Source organism: Eleginops maclovinus, chromosome 20, assembly GCF_036324505.1.
Source record: "Eleginops maclovinus isolate JMC-PN-2008 ecotype Puerto Natales chromosome 20, JC_Emac_rtc_rv5, whole genome shotgun sequence".
Lineage (NCBI taxonomy): Eukaryota > Metazoa > Chordata > Actinopteri > Perciformes > Eleginopidae > Eleginops > Eleginops maclovinus.
The window spans coordinates 7,822,489-7,841,424 of NC_086368.1; the positions used below are offsets into that span (position 1 = coordinate 7,822,489).

At 40.3% G+C, this 18,936-nt stretch overlaps 1 protein-coding gene across 4 annotated transcripts in view; it reads left to right on the top strand.

The window, feature by feature from the left end:
* Positions 1-18,936, top strand: part of arhgef10la (Rho guanine nucleotide exchange factor (GEF) 10-like a) — a 137,974-nt gene that overhangs the window by 39,514 nt on the left and 79,524 nt on the right. For all 4 annotated transcript variants that reach the window (XM_063910855.1, XM_063910856.1, XM_063910859.1 and 1 more), the window contains 4 exons: positions 10,401-10,493; positions 13,017-13,187; positions 15,097-15,242; positions 16,028-16,200. In XM_063910855.1, the coding sequence (XP_063766925.1) occupies positions 10,401-10,493; positions 13,017-13,187; positions 15,097-15,242; positions 16,028-16,200 (583 nt within the window). The remainder of the gene's footprint in view (positions 1-10,400; positions 10,494-13,016; positions 13,188-15,096; positions 15,243-16,027; positions 16,201-18,936) is intronic.

The following is an 18,936-nucleotide window of genomic DNA, read 5'->3' on the forward strand; positions in this document are numbered from 1 at the left end:
CTTGAAGCTTGACCACTCTATGCTGCAGAGCAGCTCCCTGAAATTTGCAGCTACCTGCTCAGCCAGTCAGCTCTAATCTGTTGCAATGCTACTAGAATCCACTTTCATTCAGTAACCGTAAGGAAAACATGACATTGAAATGACCTGTGGTTACAGGAAACCACTTTTCTACCTTGTGCTTTTTGGTGCTGCTCCACCTGCAGAGCATACAGGAGGCTCTTTGCCTGTTTGGACTGCAGGTTGCTTACCTCAGACAGTAGTTTAATTAAAAAACGTTCTTGTTTCATTACTAATGAAGCAAACACCGGCATACTCTCCAGATGTCATTAGAGGATGAGGTGTGGGGGCATGAGCCTCGGAAGAAATCTACCAGAGCTTCATTCATTTGTCCAAAAATGTGGACCTAAAATGAATCTGATTAAAATCTGAAGTGCACGGAGGGTCCTAATTGACCAGATAATAATAATAATCTAAAAACCGTCAGCCTGAATGGACCCGCTGGCAGCAGCATGACTTGCAGGCAATTAACAAACAGCTGCAGTGGAAAACTGTAATTTTACTTCGCACCTTTCCTCTTTTTACCGTCTATATTTTAACCAACCATGTTATTACAACTTAAAACAAGTCCACTCTGATGCATGTCATGATCAGATACTGTATATTGTGCGATGACTGTGGCTTTGTGGTTGTGCGGTCGTCTTCCAAACAGATTGTGGGTTTGGATCCCAGCCCTTGCAGTCAACATGTCGATATATCCTCGGGCAAGATACTTAACCCCAAGTTGCTCCCAATGGGAATGTGTTACTTCCTTGAGCAAGTGGATGTTAAATGCTTTTAGGAGTCATAAAGACTGGGTGAAGCGCTTTGTGAAAACAGTCCATTGTACGTTTCCATTTATCCAAAACAAAAGGAATCTACCTGAGCCAATTAGAGTGAATATGATTTACAACTGGTCAGACTCTGTTTCTGAATACTAGGAACCCATGAAACCCCTGGAGACCTTCAGCTCTCATGTGAGGAACCTTCTGGCGGCTTGTCAATGCCGCCTTTGCCTGATCCACCTACCTACCTAACTCCAAGCTGCCGATTGCCTTCTGGCTGGTTACATCAAATAACCCATGATTCTTTGCGTTCTTCTGAGACAATCTTGACAGTTTTTTCCTGATTCATTAGAGAAAGGCTCATGGCTCTGCTTGCCACTACTTTTGTAGCATTGAGGAAATATATTAGTTATACTGTAAGTGTCTACACTTAAATGGTGGAAAATATCAGTTTGGTGTTTCCTACTGGTGATTATAACCATCTAGACTTCTCTATCAACTAATAGAATTCAGCTCATGTCCTGAGAGATCAGTCATGTGAACTACTGATGCACCGATATGATCCCAGACAGTGTTATGGTTTAATACCATCCATGTTAGACAGGTTTCACTGAACACGATGGTCCATCATAAGAGATATAGAAAGGTTCTCCTTAAAACCCCTCTCAGCCTCTACTGCCTCTCTAACTGAAACCACTCAACTGTTTTCAACGCACGAAAGCAGGAAAGAACCCATCTCCATTGACATCTTGACCCTGTCAGGTGCCCTGTCAAGATCTGGCATGGTTATGCTCCTGTCCAGTTGCTGAGCATTTGATCTCAAGATTAGAATTACATCTGTGAGAGCACTGCCTTCCTATCCTCACCTGTGATTTAATAGTTGGGTGCCTGCTGACCCTTTTTTTCCCCCGGGATTGTGTATAAGATATCTTGCTATATTGGTGGTTGCACTATGGCTTCTACTTGTCTCAAGTAAAGTAACATATTTGATTGTCAATTCAAAAGTATCCTCCATCATACTGGATCAACCAAAGAAACCCAATGGCTGACATAAACCTTTGGCGACCAAAGACGGGTTAATCAAAATCTCAAAATGTGGACTGATATGACCCATATTTACTAACCAATCTTTAGGAATACAACTTAAAAATGATTCAGAATAACCGGCTACCTGTCTTTTATCCATTCTCCTGGCATGTGGCTTGCAAAGAATTTAAAATTGATTTTTTTGTTTTTTATTGCACTTTTCAGTCTGTCCACCACTGGGGATGCATCTGGTGGCAATGTTGTGTTTGTTGGAGTGTTTTCACCTACCTGTGTTCAATTTGTTTAAAGTCAGTCAAGCTATTCACAGATGGACCATCTAATTTCTGCTTCCTGTGAGTTTACAAGTTTCCAAATCAAAGGTTTACTAGTAAGACACATTTACTCCTCAAAGGGAATTGATGTGCAAAAATGACCAAACTAATCTTTTTGAACAAATCTTTGTAGTGGCTGGTACTTGGCGGGTAACACACTGATACTACGACAAACAGACAGACAGCCTGGCTTTCAGCTCCACTGACATTTTGTCAGCACCACAGCTTCACACAATCCTGGGCAGTAAACTACTTTAACTTAGATTGGATGAATTAAAAAGTGTATATAGATGCAGAAGTCGTATTTTGTTTGTTTTGGAAATGGCATATCAAAATCTAACAATGTAAAACAATAATCATTTACAAGCCCAGTGGGTCATCCAACAAATATAAAAAGAAAAGTGTCAAGAGATTTATGTGGCTACAAATCACTTGTTAATAGCAAACATGACTGAAGTTTCATGGGTTGGGCAGTATGATATATCAACTGTGGATGTTCTATATCAGGGATGCCACGGTGAAATTGGACAGGGGGCCAGATTTTTTTCAAGTGAGACCTCAGGGGGCCGGATTACACTTTCAGACTGAAAAGGCCAAACACTGACTCAACACATGGATAGGCAGGCTATTTGAAATGATTCATGAAGGCCTACACATCAAAATGAAATTGCATTGGCACCAAAATAGCCTCACAATGAGGCCTACAATTACATACATTACAATTACAGCCTAAACCAGGAGACAGTTACCCTCTAAAAACATAACATTTTCCTATCCATGCAAGTAGCCTACATTTATAAATTACAAATGCAACAAAATAGACACTAGGTGCCAAAAAACACACATTTCCTATAAATAACACAAGTGTAAACTGTTAATTACTTTTATTATATTTATTGAAGGCTTGCAGATGAAAAAATGTCAATGCAGAATTAGGCCAATTAAAAGAAAACCAGGCCAAGTAGGCCTAAACAAGTCAGAGAAAGTAAGCGCCAGAATAAAGTACTCCAACAATAGGGGACAACAATAATGTGATTGAATATCAGGTAGGAATTAGTAAAAGAAACAGATGAGGCACACTTTGCCACTCATCACAAGTTAACCCCAACCCCTTTTATTCCCTCCCACCCATATCACCCTGGATTATGACAAATGGGGAGACCAGCCTACTTCAGCTACATATTACTTGTCGAAGCCAGACACCTTTTAACTTTCACCAGCTTGTCCATATCGGGTGACAGTTTCTGAGCAATGGCTATTTTCATAACATCATTTAGATGTCCGTGCGTCAGGCGATTGCGCACTTTCGATTGCGAACTTTCGATTTATTAATATTCATCACGGAAAAGGCCTGCTCACATAAATATGTTGTCCCAAACATACAAAGTATTTTACCTGCAAAGGCCGTGAGCATTGGGTACTGTGGTGGCAAGGATTGATAGAATGAATCGATTGCAACAGATGCGTAGTTATCCATAAGCGGTGCGCAACACTGCAGTTCTATCAGTTCCATTTGAATCGCCTCTGGGACCTCGGAAGCGTCATTCGTGAATGGAGAGCGAAAAAGCGCAAATTCCTTTTCCAGTTCAGTAAAAACCGTGAATCGATTGTCAAACTCATGCTTGAGTCCGGAAAGCAAGTTTGCGAACTTGTCCATACTCTGATGATTGACAGGCTGAGACTTTAGACAGGGGAAGTGGGCTGCATTGCACTTGGAGAGCTGCGTCTTCCATAACGCCAGTTTACTTTGAAAAGCACGAACACTATCATAATACTCTGTGACAAGTTTGTTGCGGCCCTGCATAGTAACATTCAACACATTTAGGTGTTCGGTAATGTCCACTAAAATGGCAAGATCCCTGGTCCATTCTGGGTTAGGGTTAGGGTTAGTAATTTGTAGAAATGTTTGAGCACTGCGCCTCGGCTCAACCAACGCACATCGGTGTGATAGGGAAGGCCATGATCAATGTCGTTTTCCAATAAAAAAGTGTCGAATTGCCTGTGGTTAAGTCCTCTGGCTCTGATAAAATTCACATTGTTAAAAACAACGCGCATGGTCCATTTTCAGACATTTGCAGCACAAAGCCTCTTGGTGGAGTATACAGTGAAAGTTCCAGAATACTTGCTCTGGATTAGCTGCATTTACCTTTTCTCTCAACTTCACAACTACTCCTGCCTTTATTCCTATCATAGAAGGCGCACCGTCGGTAGCCACACTGACAGCGCGACTCCAGTCCACCTCCAGATTGTCCAGGGCCCCGACAAGACTAACAAACACGTTGTTAGCTGTGGTGGTGTCTGTCATTGGCACGACTGACACAAAATCCTCCGTGACATTCAGGGAAGCATCCACTCCGCGAATAAATATCGCTAATTGGGTTACATCAGTCAAGTCAGTGCTCTCGTCGAGAGCAATAGAGAATGCGATGAAAGACTTAACATTGTCTTTAAGTTGACTCTTCAAATCACCAGAAAGTTCTTCAACTCTCTCCGTCACTGTAGGCCTCGATAAGCTTATGTTAGCTAGAGCTTGTCGCTTGTCAGGACACACTAGCTCGGCTGCCTTTAGCATGCAGGTCTTGACAAATGCACCCTCCGAGAAAGGCTTGGATGCCTTAGCAATTTCCCAAGCGATGATGTAGCTTGCCTTCACTGCCCCTTGAAACGAAATGAAATGTATAAGTTTAACAACATTTAGCCACTCCTCTTTCAGAAACGGTGTAGTCAAAAATAAAAAATAATTATAAGCGTTGAAGAAGATATGTATAAAAATAAAACGAACCTTCGTGTGTATCTCAACATTTGGAGAATACGGCTTGCTGTCTCTGTAGCGATGATGCTAGTTCATTTAGCTTTTGAGTCCGAAGTTGCCCTGTGTACTCGCAGTATTTCTCGGCGTGTGTCTCATAGTGTCGTTTGATGTTATACTCCTTTGCTACAGCCACTTGTTGAGAACAAATAAGACACACGGGTTTGCCTCCTACTTCCCAAAAGAAATACTTTTCTTTCCATTTATCCTGAAAGATGCAACATTCAGTGTCGACCTTCCTCTTATTTGACAACATCTTGATAGCAACTAGTCTACCGTCAGCACTACCGGCGCAGCTGCAGCTGAGGTGAGCAGCAGCAACAGACCAACTGACGGATTCCACCGAAAATGAAATAATTAAAATAATAATAATCATTTGATTAAAACCATCAGATGAACTGAAGGATTCTAAATCTCCACTGATCACCCGCGGGCCGGACCTGATGTATAGTCGGGCCGTAACCCTGGCATCCCTGTTCTATATGGAATATCATAGAGAAAATAATGCAATTTTATGCTAAAAGTGTCATAACTCAAAAGGTTCAACACATGAAAAGAGTTGGTCAGCACAAAAACTACTTCGGTGGAGGAAATTAGTATTTTATCCCCTGCCAATTTAGTTAGTATACCCACTTACAGAAGAGTCTGTCATTTGTATTGTAAGTTTATTTTAACAGTGAGAGACAGAATATCAAAAACAAAATCCAGAAATTTACATAAAACAACAGATATAAATTGATTTGCGTTTAATTGGGGGAAATAAGTATTTGATCCCCTTGCAACCAACAATAATTCTGGCTCCCACGGACCGGTTAAATAAGTCCTCTCATTTAATAAAAGACACCTGTCCACAGTCAATAAATCAGATTACAACCTCTCCACCGAGGGCCAGACCACAGACAGGTCTTGTGATCATGCTGGAACTAATGTCTAGGACATCATGGACAAGATTGTAGACCAGCACAAGGCTGGAATAGAAGACAAGACCACCAACAAGCAGCTTGGTGAGAAAGAGACAACTGGTTTGATTTTTAGAAGATGGAAGAAGCACAAAATGACTATCAATCTTGCCTCTTGGGGCATTAATGATCATGAGAAAGGTAAGGGATCAGACAATAACTACACAGGTGGGACTTGTTAATGATCTCAGGGCCGCTGGGACCACAGTCACCAAGAAAACTATTGGTAACACACTGCTCCGTAACGGATGAAAATCCTGCAGCGCACCTGCTCAAGAAGGCACATGTTCAGGCCATCTGAAGTCTGCCAGTGATCCTCTGAATGATTCAGAGAAGCCTTATGAGAAGGTGGTGTGGTCAGATGAGACCAAAATCAATATCTTTGGCATCAACTCGACATGTTTTTGTTTGAAGGAAGAGAAATGCTGCCTATTACCCCAAGAACACCATCCCCAGCATCAAGCACAGAGGTGGAAACATTATGCTTTGGGGGGGTTTCTTTGTTAAGGGGACAGAGAGATTCACCGCATTGAGGGGATGATGGAGGGGGCAATGAATCGTAAAATATTGGCTGATAACCTCAGCCAGGACACTGAAAATGGGACATGGATAGGTCTTCCTGCACGACAATCAGTGTTAATTTTGGCAGCTATTTTAGATTTAGTCTTAGTCTTTAGACGAAAATGGTTATTAGTTTTAATCACATTTTAGTCCTTTTTATCCTTCATAGTTTTAGCCTAGTTTTAGTCGATGTCAACTCAAAACGTTTTAGTCAACTTTTAGTCAAAATGTTTTCTGTCTTTAAACTAATGCAGTTAGGCAAATACAGGTATCTGAAATTGGAATCAAGGTGACAGTATCAAGTGTTGAAATTGGTAAAGCAACATTTCACTCTCTTAACACTTTGTGTAATATCTAGATTCCTCTCCTTAGTTAGTTGGATATCTCTAGCGTAGACTCTCACATTGATGTGATGCTGCTGTGCTCTCCTTGCTGATACGCTAAGGTGCATACTATCTATGTATTCTAATATAATATTATCATTAAAATATAGGATTTCAATAATGTCAAGTTTAGATTTTGAAGATTCAAATTATGTTATAACACAATACAACTAGCCTATTATATATGCCCACCTGGCCTTAGAGATAAGACACCACACACAAACATCTTCCAGAAAAATTGCTGCGTAATCTTAAAAAAACATCTACTGCAGTGTGACTGGGTAGTTACTGCAATGCAAGCCCAGCCAACATTAGCCAGGAAGACAGGTTCATTCCTTTGCTATTGCAAATGCTATTGCATTTGCAAGAAAAGCTAAGCCAACATGGTTAGCTACCAAATGTGCCACTAGTTGCCGGCTGCCAGTAATATTGACTTAACGTTAGCGAATTGATATGCTAAATTAGCATTACGAATTACATTGTATCGTTACAGTTTACAGTTAGCTAACGTACCGTGGCATAAATAGCAGGATGGTGCACCTTCAAGTGTCTCTTCAGATTAAGCGTGCAGTGTGTCTTCCTTTCATAAATAAAGTGTCTCCATATATCTAGTCTTTTTTTCCGACCGAAACCTTTTTGTACGGAGCCCGCGAAGGGTCATGTTGGTAAATATTTTTATTGCGTTCCCTCGCAATAGTTTTGCGTTCCCTCGCAATAGTTTTGCGTTCCCTCGCAATAGTTTTGCGTTCCCTCGCAATAGTTTTGCGTTCCCTCGCAAAACTTTTTGCGTTCCCTCGCAATACCTTTTTGTGATCATTTTTTAAAGTCCAGGTTATCCATGGTGACTGAAATCCAAATCAACCGTGTAGCCTATTGTGAGGTTGGAAATACAGAGCCCTATTCAAGGGAGCACAAAAGTTATTGTGAGGAAAAAAGTAGCCTATTGCGAGGGAACGCAAAAGTTATTGCGAGGGAACGCAAAAAGTATTGCGAGGGAACGCAAAACTATTGCGTGGGAACGCAAAACTATTGCGAGGGAACGCAAAAAGCATTGCGAGGGAACGCAAAACTATTGCGAGGGAACGCAAAACTATTGCGTGGGAACGCAAAACTATTGCGAGGGAACGCAAAACTATTGCGAGGGAACGCAATGAAAATATTTACCAACGTGACCCTTCGCGGGCTCCGTATTTTTGCGCTGAAGCCATGATCTTGTTATTTTCTCATTGTTTGGACATCATCGCTTGTAGCTGAGGGATATGCGTGACGTGTGCTGATTCCCAGAATGCCAACTAATTCAACCAATGACAGGGATGCATTTTGACAGACAAGACGGAGTGTTTGGGGAAAATAAAATATCCTGCATTTTGAATGTCCCATAGTCCACCATTAACACTTTAGTCTCATCTCGTCAACAAGAACAAAATATAGATTTCGTCATAGTTTTTATTATCAAAAATCTATTTTTAGCTCGTCATCGTCTCATCTTAGTCATGTAACAAAGGTTGTTGACGAACATTTTTCGTCATAGTTTTCGTTGATGAAATTAACACTGACGACAATGACCCAAAACATACAGCCAAGGCAACTAAAGAGTGGCTAAAGAAGAAGCCCATTAAGGTGATGGAGGGGCCTAGCCAGTCTCCGGACCTCCATCCCATAGAACATCTGTGGAGGGAGCTGAAGCTTCCAGCTGCCAAACATCAACTACAAGAAACATCTGCCCTCTGTGCTGTCCAACAAGGCTTTCTCCACCAAGAACTAAGGCATGTTTTGCAAGGGGATCAAATACTTATTTCCCACAATTAAATGCACATTAATTTATATTTTTTTTTAAATCTTCATTTCTGGATTTCTTTTTTGATATTCTGTCTCCCACTGTTAAAATAAACTTACCATCAAAATGACAGACTGTTCATTTCTTTGTAAGTGGGTATAATAACTAAATTGGCATGGATCAAATACTTATTTCCTCCACTGTATAGAGGGCCAGTACAATTGGGAATGTCTTTTCACCCTTAAAGGTAATATACAGGTGTCAATTTGAGTACTCAATAAGTGGTTGAGCCTTTAGAGCCTGTCAAAGGGCTCCATGTGTTTCTATAGCTAAGGTTATTAAGTGTGATCACTGAATCTCTTAATGTCCAGAACATGTTCCATTGTAACTTTATTCATATTCTTTCCTTTCCTCTGCTTAGGACATGTTGCTGGTATATGTAGCTTTCATTATTAGTTACAATATTTTTCTCAGTTTTCAGTAAGACAACATCCTCTTTGTATGCATTCAAGTTAAAAAGAAAACAAATTCAGTTTAAAAAACTGAATTTTACTAAATGTTGTGTTTTTTCAAATGATGTCATGCTTACTGTTATTTGATGCTATCCAGTATCTGATAATATACTTTGTGACTTTGTGTAGGTCCTGTGCTTGGCTGCTATTCATCATTTATTTCACTTAGTTTGAAATATACAGCCTTTGATGAGTGAATATAATAGATCAATAATTATAGACTTAAAGAGGCTCTATTATACTATTTTGTGTTTTCATTTTGTGCATCCGCATAGGCTAACCTCCCAAAGTCTCCTCCAGAGGAAGTTTCTCTCCCACACACTCCCCCCCTGCCTGAAACGCCTTCATTGGACTCCTTTGTTTACTTCAGTGACATGACCATGTACCACTCATGCTAGTGCTCAAACACAATGTACGTGATAGGTTAAGGGGAGGGACATTTCAGACCAATAATAACAGAGCCGGCCAGCTAACCAATCAGAGCAGACTAGGCTCTGATTTCAGACAGAGGGTGAAAAGAGGTGCTGCAATACAGTATGAGAATAAAGACCTTTTTGATCTTAAAAACATACATACATGAACCTGGAAATAAGCTAAATATTTTCTCTTTAAAATCCAACATGATATTATATTCAACCCATTCTTAGTAAGTATGTTTTCTCTACTTGTCAAATTGTCTACAAAATATACAAATATCGATTTATATTCTACGTGTAAGATTTCAAATGGGCAGAACATGGTTCCCTAAAGAACAATTTGTATGTCTAAAGTATAAAAACGTTAGTAGGTACTGTAATACAGTGCTCTGTTTCACAGATGTTCTCAGATCTCTTAAGTTTCACTAAGAGTTATTCCTATTTGTTTCCGTCGATCTTATCTAACCTTTACAAGCACACCATCTATCAAATGTGCCCTCTGATTTGCCTTTTCGCCCTGATGATAGCATTGTTGCACAGACTTGATGCTGCCCCGAAACGATCTTGCCCTGACGTACGCCCATGATAATACATTAGACATAACACACAAAAAAAAATCTCCTCTTTCATACCCTCATGTGACTAACAGACCATCATTTGCATACGCAGACGCCTACTCAAGGTCTATAGAGGATTCACACAAGCGCCTCTTAAAGTAAGAATGGCGTCGTTTCCTCTTAATAGCGTTCATGTGCTTGAATAGTTTTTCACATGCATGTTTCTTCTTTCTCTTTTTGTTTCCAGAAGAAGCAGGCAAGCAGTGTTGACCGGATCACTCTGTATGGACTCATGGTTAAACCCATTCAACGCTTCCCTCAGTTCATACTGCTCCTACAGGTATAAAATGTTTGGTTATTAAAGGGCTTTTTTGTTTGTTTTAAAGGGGCCCTGTCATGCTTTTGGGTTGTCTCTGTCCTCCAGTGTGTTATATATGTTTTAATGCCCGCCCCTGCCTGAAACACCTCCATTGGACACCCCTTTGTTTACTTCTGCAGAATAGTAACATTATTACGTAACTCTGGCCCTCCTATTGGCTAGCGCTCCAACACATTTCACGTGATTTGCTAAGGGGCTGGACATCTCCTGGCAGTTGATCAATCACAACAGAGCTGCAGAGCAGACTGGGCTATGTTTTCAGACAGAGGGTGAAAAGAGGTGCTGCAGCACAGGCAGTATGAGAAAAATAAAGAGCTTTTTGAAGCAAGGAGACATGTCACAGTAGGGACACAAAATACAAATTTGATGCTGAAAATGAGCAGAATATGGCAACCTTAATTAACTGAACTACTTTAGTTGTATTTGGCCATGAGAAATTAGGCGGAATAAAGATAAAGCAGCACGTAAACTAATAAAGCTGCGAAGTGACGGATTTTAACTTTCCCAAATTCCACACAGTTGCACCTCACATTCTTTTACACTGGGGCTAGCTAAACCTAAAAATAAAGTAGCTAGCCACATCAGTTTTTCATATTGCTTGCTTTACATCCCAACCCCTCCACTTTTAATTCTGAACAAAGATTTGGTTTGAGCTTCACTCGCTGGATCTGCAGAAGCTCATTTCATCCCTCAGTAGGCATTGATTATCCATGAATTCAAAAGATAAGTTATGAATGTGAATCAGGCATTTTCTTCCTAGCCCTAAACTCAGTACTCCAAAATAGGAAGTGTATATTAAATCATACATTACAGGGAACCAGCACTTAAAGCGCTGAGGTGCGTCTGAGATGCATATCAAGACTACAGCAGGCTTTCACCGGGTCATAGATGCACCACAAATATAGACATGCGAGCCACAAAGACTACGCTGAGTTTGTTTTAGCCAACACTGCTCACAAAAGGGTTGAAGTTGCAATACAATGAGCTTTACCCAGACAACATAAACACTGGAAAGTTAGTGTGTGGTACACAGTTAGATCCTCTGAGTATTTGACTTTGATATGAATTTTCAATAACTTTCCAAACTTTGCCAAAGTGGGTTGACTGAGAAAAAATGTCCTCACTTCAACTTTAAAGGGAACAGAGGTGGTTGAAGTACTCAGATCTTGTAGTACCAGTGAGTAGGAATACTCTGTTCAGGTAAAAGTCCTGCATTCAAAATGTTACTCCAGTAAAAGTACTAAAGTATTGGCATTAAAGTACCAAAAGTACTTATTCTGCAGACCGGTCCATTTCAGAATAATACATGTATATATTATAAGTTTTGATTATAATTATTGATGCTTTAAAGTATTATCAAAGCTGGTAAAGGTGCAGCTTGCAAATTTACTCCAGGTGTAACTAAATTTGATTTAAGTGTTGATTATATTTACCATCATTAATCAAAATCTGTAACAAACTAAATGTAGTCGAGAAAAGTACTTGATTTACCTTTGAATTGTACTGGAAGAGTAGCACAAAGTAGTATAAAATAGCAGTGGCGAACCGTGTCTATCACAACTGGACCAAAGTTACACACCATTAGGGCCTACTCCACTCAGCAACTTCATTCAGCTCAAGATTTTCGGGCGTTAGACTGCCTTTTTTTATAATGTCCATCTTTTCACTGAATGGTTGTCTTGAAAAGGGTACTAACAACAGTTCCGCAACAACATCATCTTCACCTGTTGCCATTGTAACATAAAAACTACGTAAATCCCTACGTGAATTGCTACGTAGCACTTGATAGATCCTCTGTCTCGAGCCAGTGAACTAACGGGTCTTCTAGAATACCCTGGAACCTTGGGTAAATTGGAATTGACGCCCATTGGCTACAAATCAATATATGATTGGTTGATCAAATTGTCAATCCAAACGTACGTTCTCATTCAGTTTAAAGGCCAGGGCATTCTATCAAGGATATAGAATACCCTGGTTGAAGGATATTCTTCCCGGAGACCCAAAGAAATATTTGATTGTTTGCATTTTTTTTCTAACACAAAACCACTCAAATGCGTAGCGCATGGACCAAGTAAGAAAAACAAATCAAGGTAATACTGAAATACTACAGATAAACAACACAGAAAAGATTCTCATTTATTCATTTTATTTATATTTTATTTGTATAATTATTATTTTTATTTTTTTATCTGAGGGTTCCAGGGTATTCTCTGAATACCTTGAAGACCCTGACGGTTCACCACTGCAAAATAGAAATACTCAAGTAAAGTACAAGTATCTCAAAATTGTACTGAAGTAAAGTATTGATTAAATGTACTTAGTTACTTCCAACCTCTGTAACAAAGACAACACCTTTTACTTGAACACATCATTTCGCCACAGTTCAGGTTATTGCAGTACACTGAGGAGTCAAACACAGAGATTTATTTTCATTTTAAACTTTCAGTGGCTTTACTTAAAACTTTCCCTGTGACCTTTTTCCAGGACATGCTTAAGAACACTCCGAAGGGCCACGTGGACCGCCTGCCCCTGCAGCTCGCTCTCACCGAGCTGGAAATGCTGGCTGAAAAGCTGAATGAACAGAAACGAGTCGCCGACCAGATTGCAGAGACTCAACAACTAGCCCGCAGCGTCAGTGATCGCCTGCTCAGTAAGGTGACTGGACACACACACACACACACACACACACACACACACACACACACACACACACACACACACACACACACACACACACACACACACACACACACACACACACACACACACACACACACACACACACTCATCCGCACATATGCCCCAATCAAATGGACTGTGAGTCTGAGCCTTCTGGTTGTTATCACTGTGAGCCAAACATCTATAAATTTAACTAGTATATGGCAATCGCTTATATCACTTTCCCGCACATTAATCTAGTGTGGCATTTTTATTTAGAGGAATTATCTCCCAGAAATGATGCCCATTATCATTCCTAAACAGTACCAAATGCAATGGTGGAGGCGTTGCTTCTCCAATACCACACTGAAATTACAGTCCTGCCGTAGCAAATCTGAACAAATGCTGCTCTGAATAAGAAGAATAAGGGGTAAATGAGACATTTAATTGGAAACTGTAAGAGAGCTATCTCTTTCACCCTGTCGCTCTTTCCTCCTCTCTCCACTTTCCCCTCTCTTGCACTCCCCTTTGCTCACTTTCTCACTCCACTTATACGCTCTTCTCTTTTTCTCCAGCGTCATCGCATCTACCTCGCTCTTCCTCTCCCTCTCTCAAACCTTTTCCCCTTCTTTATTTCTCTCTATCAGCCGTTGCTTTCCAGGACTCCGAGATGAGCTGATTCGGACAATCTCCTCCACTCCACACAGAATTCCATTTGCTGCGGTGACACAGCAGAATTCCAATAGGAAACAGTCTCCTCTATTGCCCCCATAACCATCCAATGAAATATTCATTCTTTTTCTCAAAGTATCTAAGTTGGCAGAATAGGACAGATAACAATGTGAGTGAGGGTCGGTTTCACACACACTCCCACACACACACGAACACGTGCAATGCCCTCTGTGCCTATTGACGCTTGAAGACTTTAAGGGGGTATTCTTATTGGAGCCCACCTCTTCAGGGAGTTGTTTGACTTTTGTGGCCATCAAACATCAGTCCTACTCGGACTAATGACACATTTTGTGTGCAATCCGAGCCGCAGCTACAGATTGCCTGCGGATAGGATATCCTCCCTCTCTGAAATGTGGTCACATGAGTTACTGCACTGCAGGTTGTGGGACGGACACAGCAGAAAGAATCATTATTTGCTAAATAATGTGTGCCTTTTGATGTGAACTCCATATTTGGACTCAACCCTCTGCTTTCACCATAGACTTTGATGAGCCTGGCTTAGAGTGCAGCAGTACGCATAAAAGTATTGATTTAGGCAGTCATAAAAGAAGCTGGACTAAAGTGATAAAAAAAGCTTTCTGTTGCTATTTCTCTTTGCCAAACATATGGATAACTGGAAAGCACAGCGTGTCCCCACATACTGTAGCATAAACTGCGTCTGTTACGGATTCATTAAGTGTGTGTGTGAGTAAGGTGTGCATGCAGCAAACTGTTCATGCATTCCTATACATGTGTAGTTTCCTCATTGTGGTGGAAAGGATTGTGTGTCCCCGTGCTGAAAGGCTAAGCCAGGTTGGGCTGTTGTAGTAGTATAGGGGATAGCGTGGTGCAGAGAAAAAGACAGAATGATCTAAAGCACGTGTTGGGAGTATTTAGAACAAAAAGTCTGGCAGCTTCTGTTGCCCCCTTAAAGTTTGTCTTTAGGTCCCTTTCCCCACATGTGTGCAGCTCAAAGATACTGCATCCTCGCTTCAACTTAGTTTGCTGACACTGGTTATGTGTGTACGCACATTAAAATGACCTTCAGCGGCATGAAAGTGTCACTAATCCCTGATGAGACGTCGCTTCCTCCAAGGCTGACTCGTGTGTCCTCCACGCGCTGAACTCTGGAGGACTGGCTCTTTGTGTCGCTGTCTCATCCGCCTCTGATCTGATTGCTGTGTCCCTTTTTTAGCAACTGAACTCGGAGCAGGGGTCACTGGTCCTTTGTGAGACCCTCATCGAGACTGTGTACGGCGAGCGGGGACAAGTCCTGAAGTCGAAGGAGAGAAAGGTCTTCCTCTTTGATGATGTGCTCATCTGCGCCAACATAAATGTCAAGTAAGTCCCTCATGTAGAACAAGACGAGCTAAATGCCCTCAATATGTTCAAAGATGCTCTGCTAATGCGTTCATAATGCGTAGCTCCAGCATGAACTTGTGTGTAAGTTAGGAAATGAGAGTCTGCTAAACTGCACAGTTAGGATAAATAGCTATTAGGTGGTGCAGGGCTCTAATGTGACACCCCAGGTTTTTGCACAGGAGAGAGAAATAGCTGCTAGCGCTTTTGAGCACTATCTGCACTCGCAGGAGCTTTATCAGCTTTAAACAAATGGTAGAATGCCTAACTACAGCTACAGGAGTCTTGGATTACTGACATAAAACATTTTTGGGTTTCCTTCCAATTTATCTTCTTTGACAGCGCCATTGATCACATCTCTCTCCAACTCTCTCAGCCAAGAAGTAAATAGGAGAAGGGATTTTGTATATATTTTTTTGCAAAAGCTCCTGTCAGAGATGTCGCTTAAAGCCCTCTTGTTCAGCCTTCAAAGTAATTATCACTCTACTTCGAGTGTCCCGAAGTTGACTTTGTCTGCCCTCCAGGATCTTGACAAACCGATCACAATGTTGATTGTCTGCGTGATTACCGGAATACATGAATAGCAATGAACTCTTCCTCACAGCCGGGGGTACAGTTTTGGCAGGGAACACCGGGTTGATCATACTGTTTCTGATTCTCACTCACTCATTCTTCGTGACATATCTGGTCGCGGGATCGGAGGGGAGATTCCCTCAGGTTGTTTTCTTTCTAAACTCCCTCCTCTAATTTATACTTCTCTCCACCAGGGGGCCACCAGATATCAGCAGCTTGGTCCCAGTGGGGCCCAAGTACACCATGAAGTGGAGCGCCCCCCTACAGCAGGTGCAAGTGGTGGAGGTGGGACAGGAGGGCTCTCAGAGCAAAGAGACCTTCTTCCAGCCGAGCGGTGGCAAGCGTCCAGGTGGTGCCTGCACTTCAGGTAAAAAAACGAAATGGAATGTCAGAATCAGAATCGGATTTATTACCAAGTAGGTTTACACATAGAGTAAGAGGACTCTGCTGGGGTATCAAGGTGCATACAAAGACCCAGACAGAACGATATTTAGCGAAAAATAGTACTATTTTAAAACCGATTTTAAGACCATAAATAGTTGGCAATATCAACACATTAGAGAAGATAAGATAAGAGGTACTTTATTAATCCCAAACTAGGACATGTTTGCGTTGCAGCAGCATAAAACAAGGCATTGCACATATTTAAAATTAAAAAAGAAAAACAAACAATTATAAACATATTGACATCTCAAAATAGAAATAGAATAAAATGAACCAGCATTGGAGAACCTGAGTACTGTAAAAAATAATAAAACCTGACAAATACTTTACTCAAAGTGGAGAGCTGTATAGATTTAAAAAGAGGAAGTGTAAATCAGAAATGTGCAACATGTTCAATGGTTGTGCAGGATTTAAAATATTAAAAAGAACAAGATATTGTACGCATGATGTGCATGAATGTAATGCATAATGCTACGGGGTCAGTTAGTGTCAGTGCGATTCTCAATCGCCCCCTCTCTCAAACTCGTGTTTTATCCAAAGCTGTTCAGAAAGCAAGAGAGGGCTTTCAAGATTACCTGTGTCTGATGCCAATCAATCAATACAAGATGTACAAACCCCAATTCCCCAAGTTGGGATGTTATGTAAATAAAAACAGAAAACAATGATTTGCAAATCCTTTTCGACCTAAATTCAATTGAAGAAACTACAACGACCTAACCTCACCTCTGGCTGGCAGACAACTCTCTGCTCCTTAGCCTCTCTTTGTTAACTGGAACATAACATTCTCACTTGACACTTTACATTGTACATTTATATTTAATTCAATATTCCATTCACTGCACTATTATGAATATAATATCCTGCTTTATATTTGATTGACTTCAATAGTGTTTAATTGTCTGACAGCTTATAGATTATTTATCTTCATAGTCAGTGTATGTATACAGCTGCAGAAAAAAATAAGAGACCACTTCAGCATTATCATTTTCTCTTGTTATTTATTGACATCTCTTTGAGTTAAATTATTATTTTATTTTATTATTGTAATCTATAAACTACTGACACTGTTTCTCTGTGTTGGAATTCAAGAGACACTGGAATGGCTGCCATACATGTAGAGATAAAGATTTAAGAAAAAATTGGAGTGGTCTCTTCATACTTTAGAATTGTTTATTTCTTATTTGTAATTTCTATTATGTGCAATGACCTGTGTTGTTTATGCTGCTGCAACCCAAATTTCCCAGTCTGGGATTAATAAAGTAGTTATTATCTTATCTTTATATTATTATACTGATACATCTTTTGTTTGTTTTTGCTAATATTCACATTGTGCAACACTGCTGGGATAGGGGAATGTTTACCACTGTGTTACATCACCTTTTCTTTTAACAACATTCAATATGGGGTATTTTGGGAACTGAGGACATTAATTGTAGAAGCTTCGTAGGTGGAAATCTTTCCCATTCTTGCTTGATGTACAACTTCACTTGCTCATCAGTCCAGGGTCTCGGTTGTTGTTTTTTGTGCTTCATTATGTGCCCCATATTTTCAATAGGAGAATGGTCTGGACTGCAGGAGGGCCGGTCTAGTACCTGCACTCCTTTACTACGAAGCCACGCTGTTGTAACACGTGCAGAAAGTGGCTTGGCATTGTCTTGCTGAAATAAGCAGCTGAAGAAGACGTTGTTAGGATGATAACATATGTTGCTCCAAAACTTAAAGCTTAAAACATTAACCTTACATACCTTGTCTTTATAGTGTATTCAATTGAATATAGGTCTAAGGATATGCTTTGTATTCTGTGTAATTAACAGCGTTCCAACTTCATTGGAATTGGGGTCTGTATTTAATTATGGGTGTGATTCCCAGAGAGTTTTTGTGACATTTGCCAGAATCTTTTTCAATTACGCATTGAGACGTGAAGGGACTTTACAGAAGAAACGCCAGGCTCATGAAAAAAATATTGATCTATGGATATATTCCTCCTGAAACCTAAAGGGCATTACCAAACAGATAAGGTAGCATCAGCTGAAATAACAAACGGCTACCCCACTGTGCAGCACTCACAGTCACACAGGACAGCAGTCTGTGGTAGTAAGCTAGCTCCAGTCATTTTTCCAGACTCAAAAATGCAAAGAAAGATTATTTAATTCCTTCATTTGTATAGTTGGTGCAAACAATTAAACAATAGTAAAGTGCTGTTATTAATATGTATAAGCTAACAGTTTCAATATAAATATATGTTTTTTACCACTTTAGAATAAGACTACCCTTATAAAGTATTCATAAGGGGTTTATAATTAGGTTATTAATTAGGTTGTAAACACTTTATTAACCATTAAGAACCATTTATAAACCAGCTCTCATACACCAACACAGGCTCACTATTTGGCAAGATGACTTAGCTCTCTTCCTCTTCTTCATCAGCCAGCATCCTTGGTATCTATTGTTCACTGAGTTGATTCTCCCCCCGTCCATCTTGATGTTTTGTTTATCTCTTGTCTTATAAAAGCTTATTAATGATTTATAAAGTGTTCACAACCTAATTAGTAAATGAATTACAAACTATTCGTAAGGGTAGTTTTATTGTAAAGTGTACTTGTGTTTAAGGTTACATAGACATTATACTTAAATCTAAATCAGCTCTTATCATTGCAGT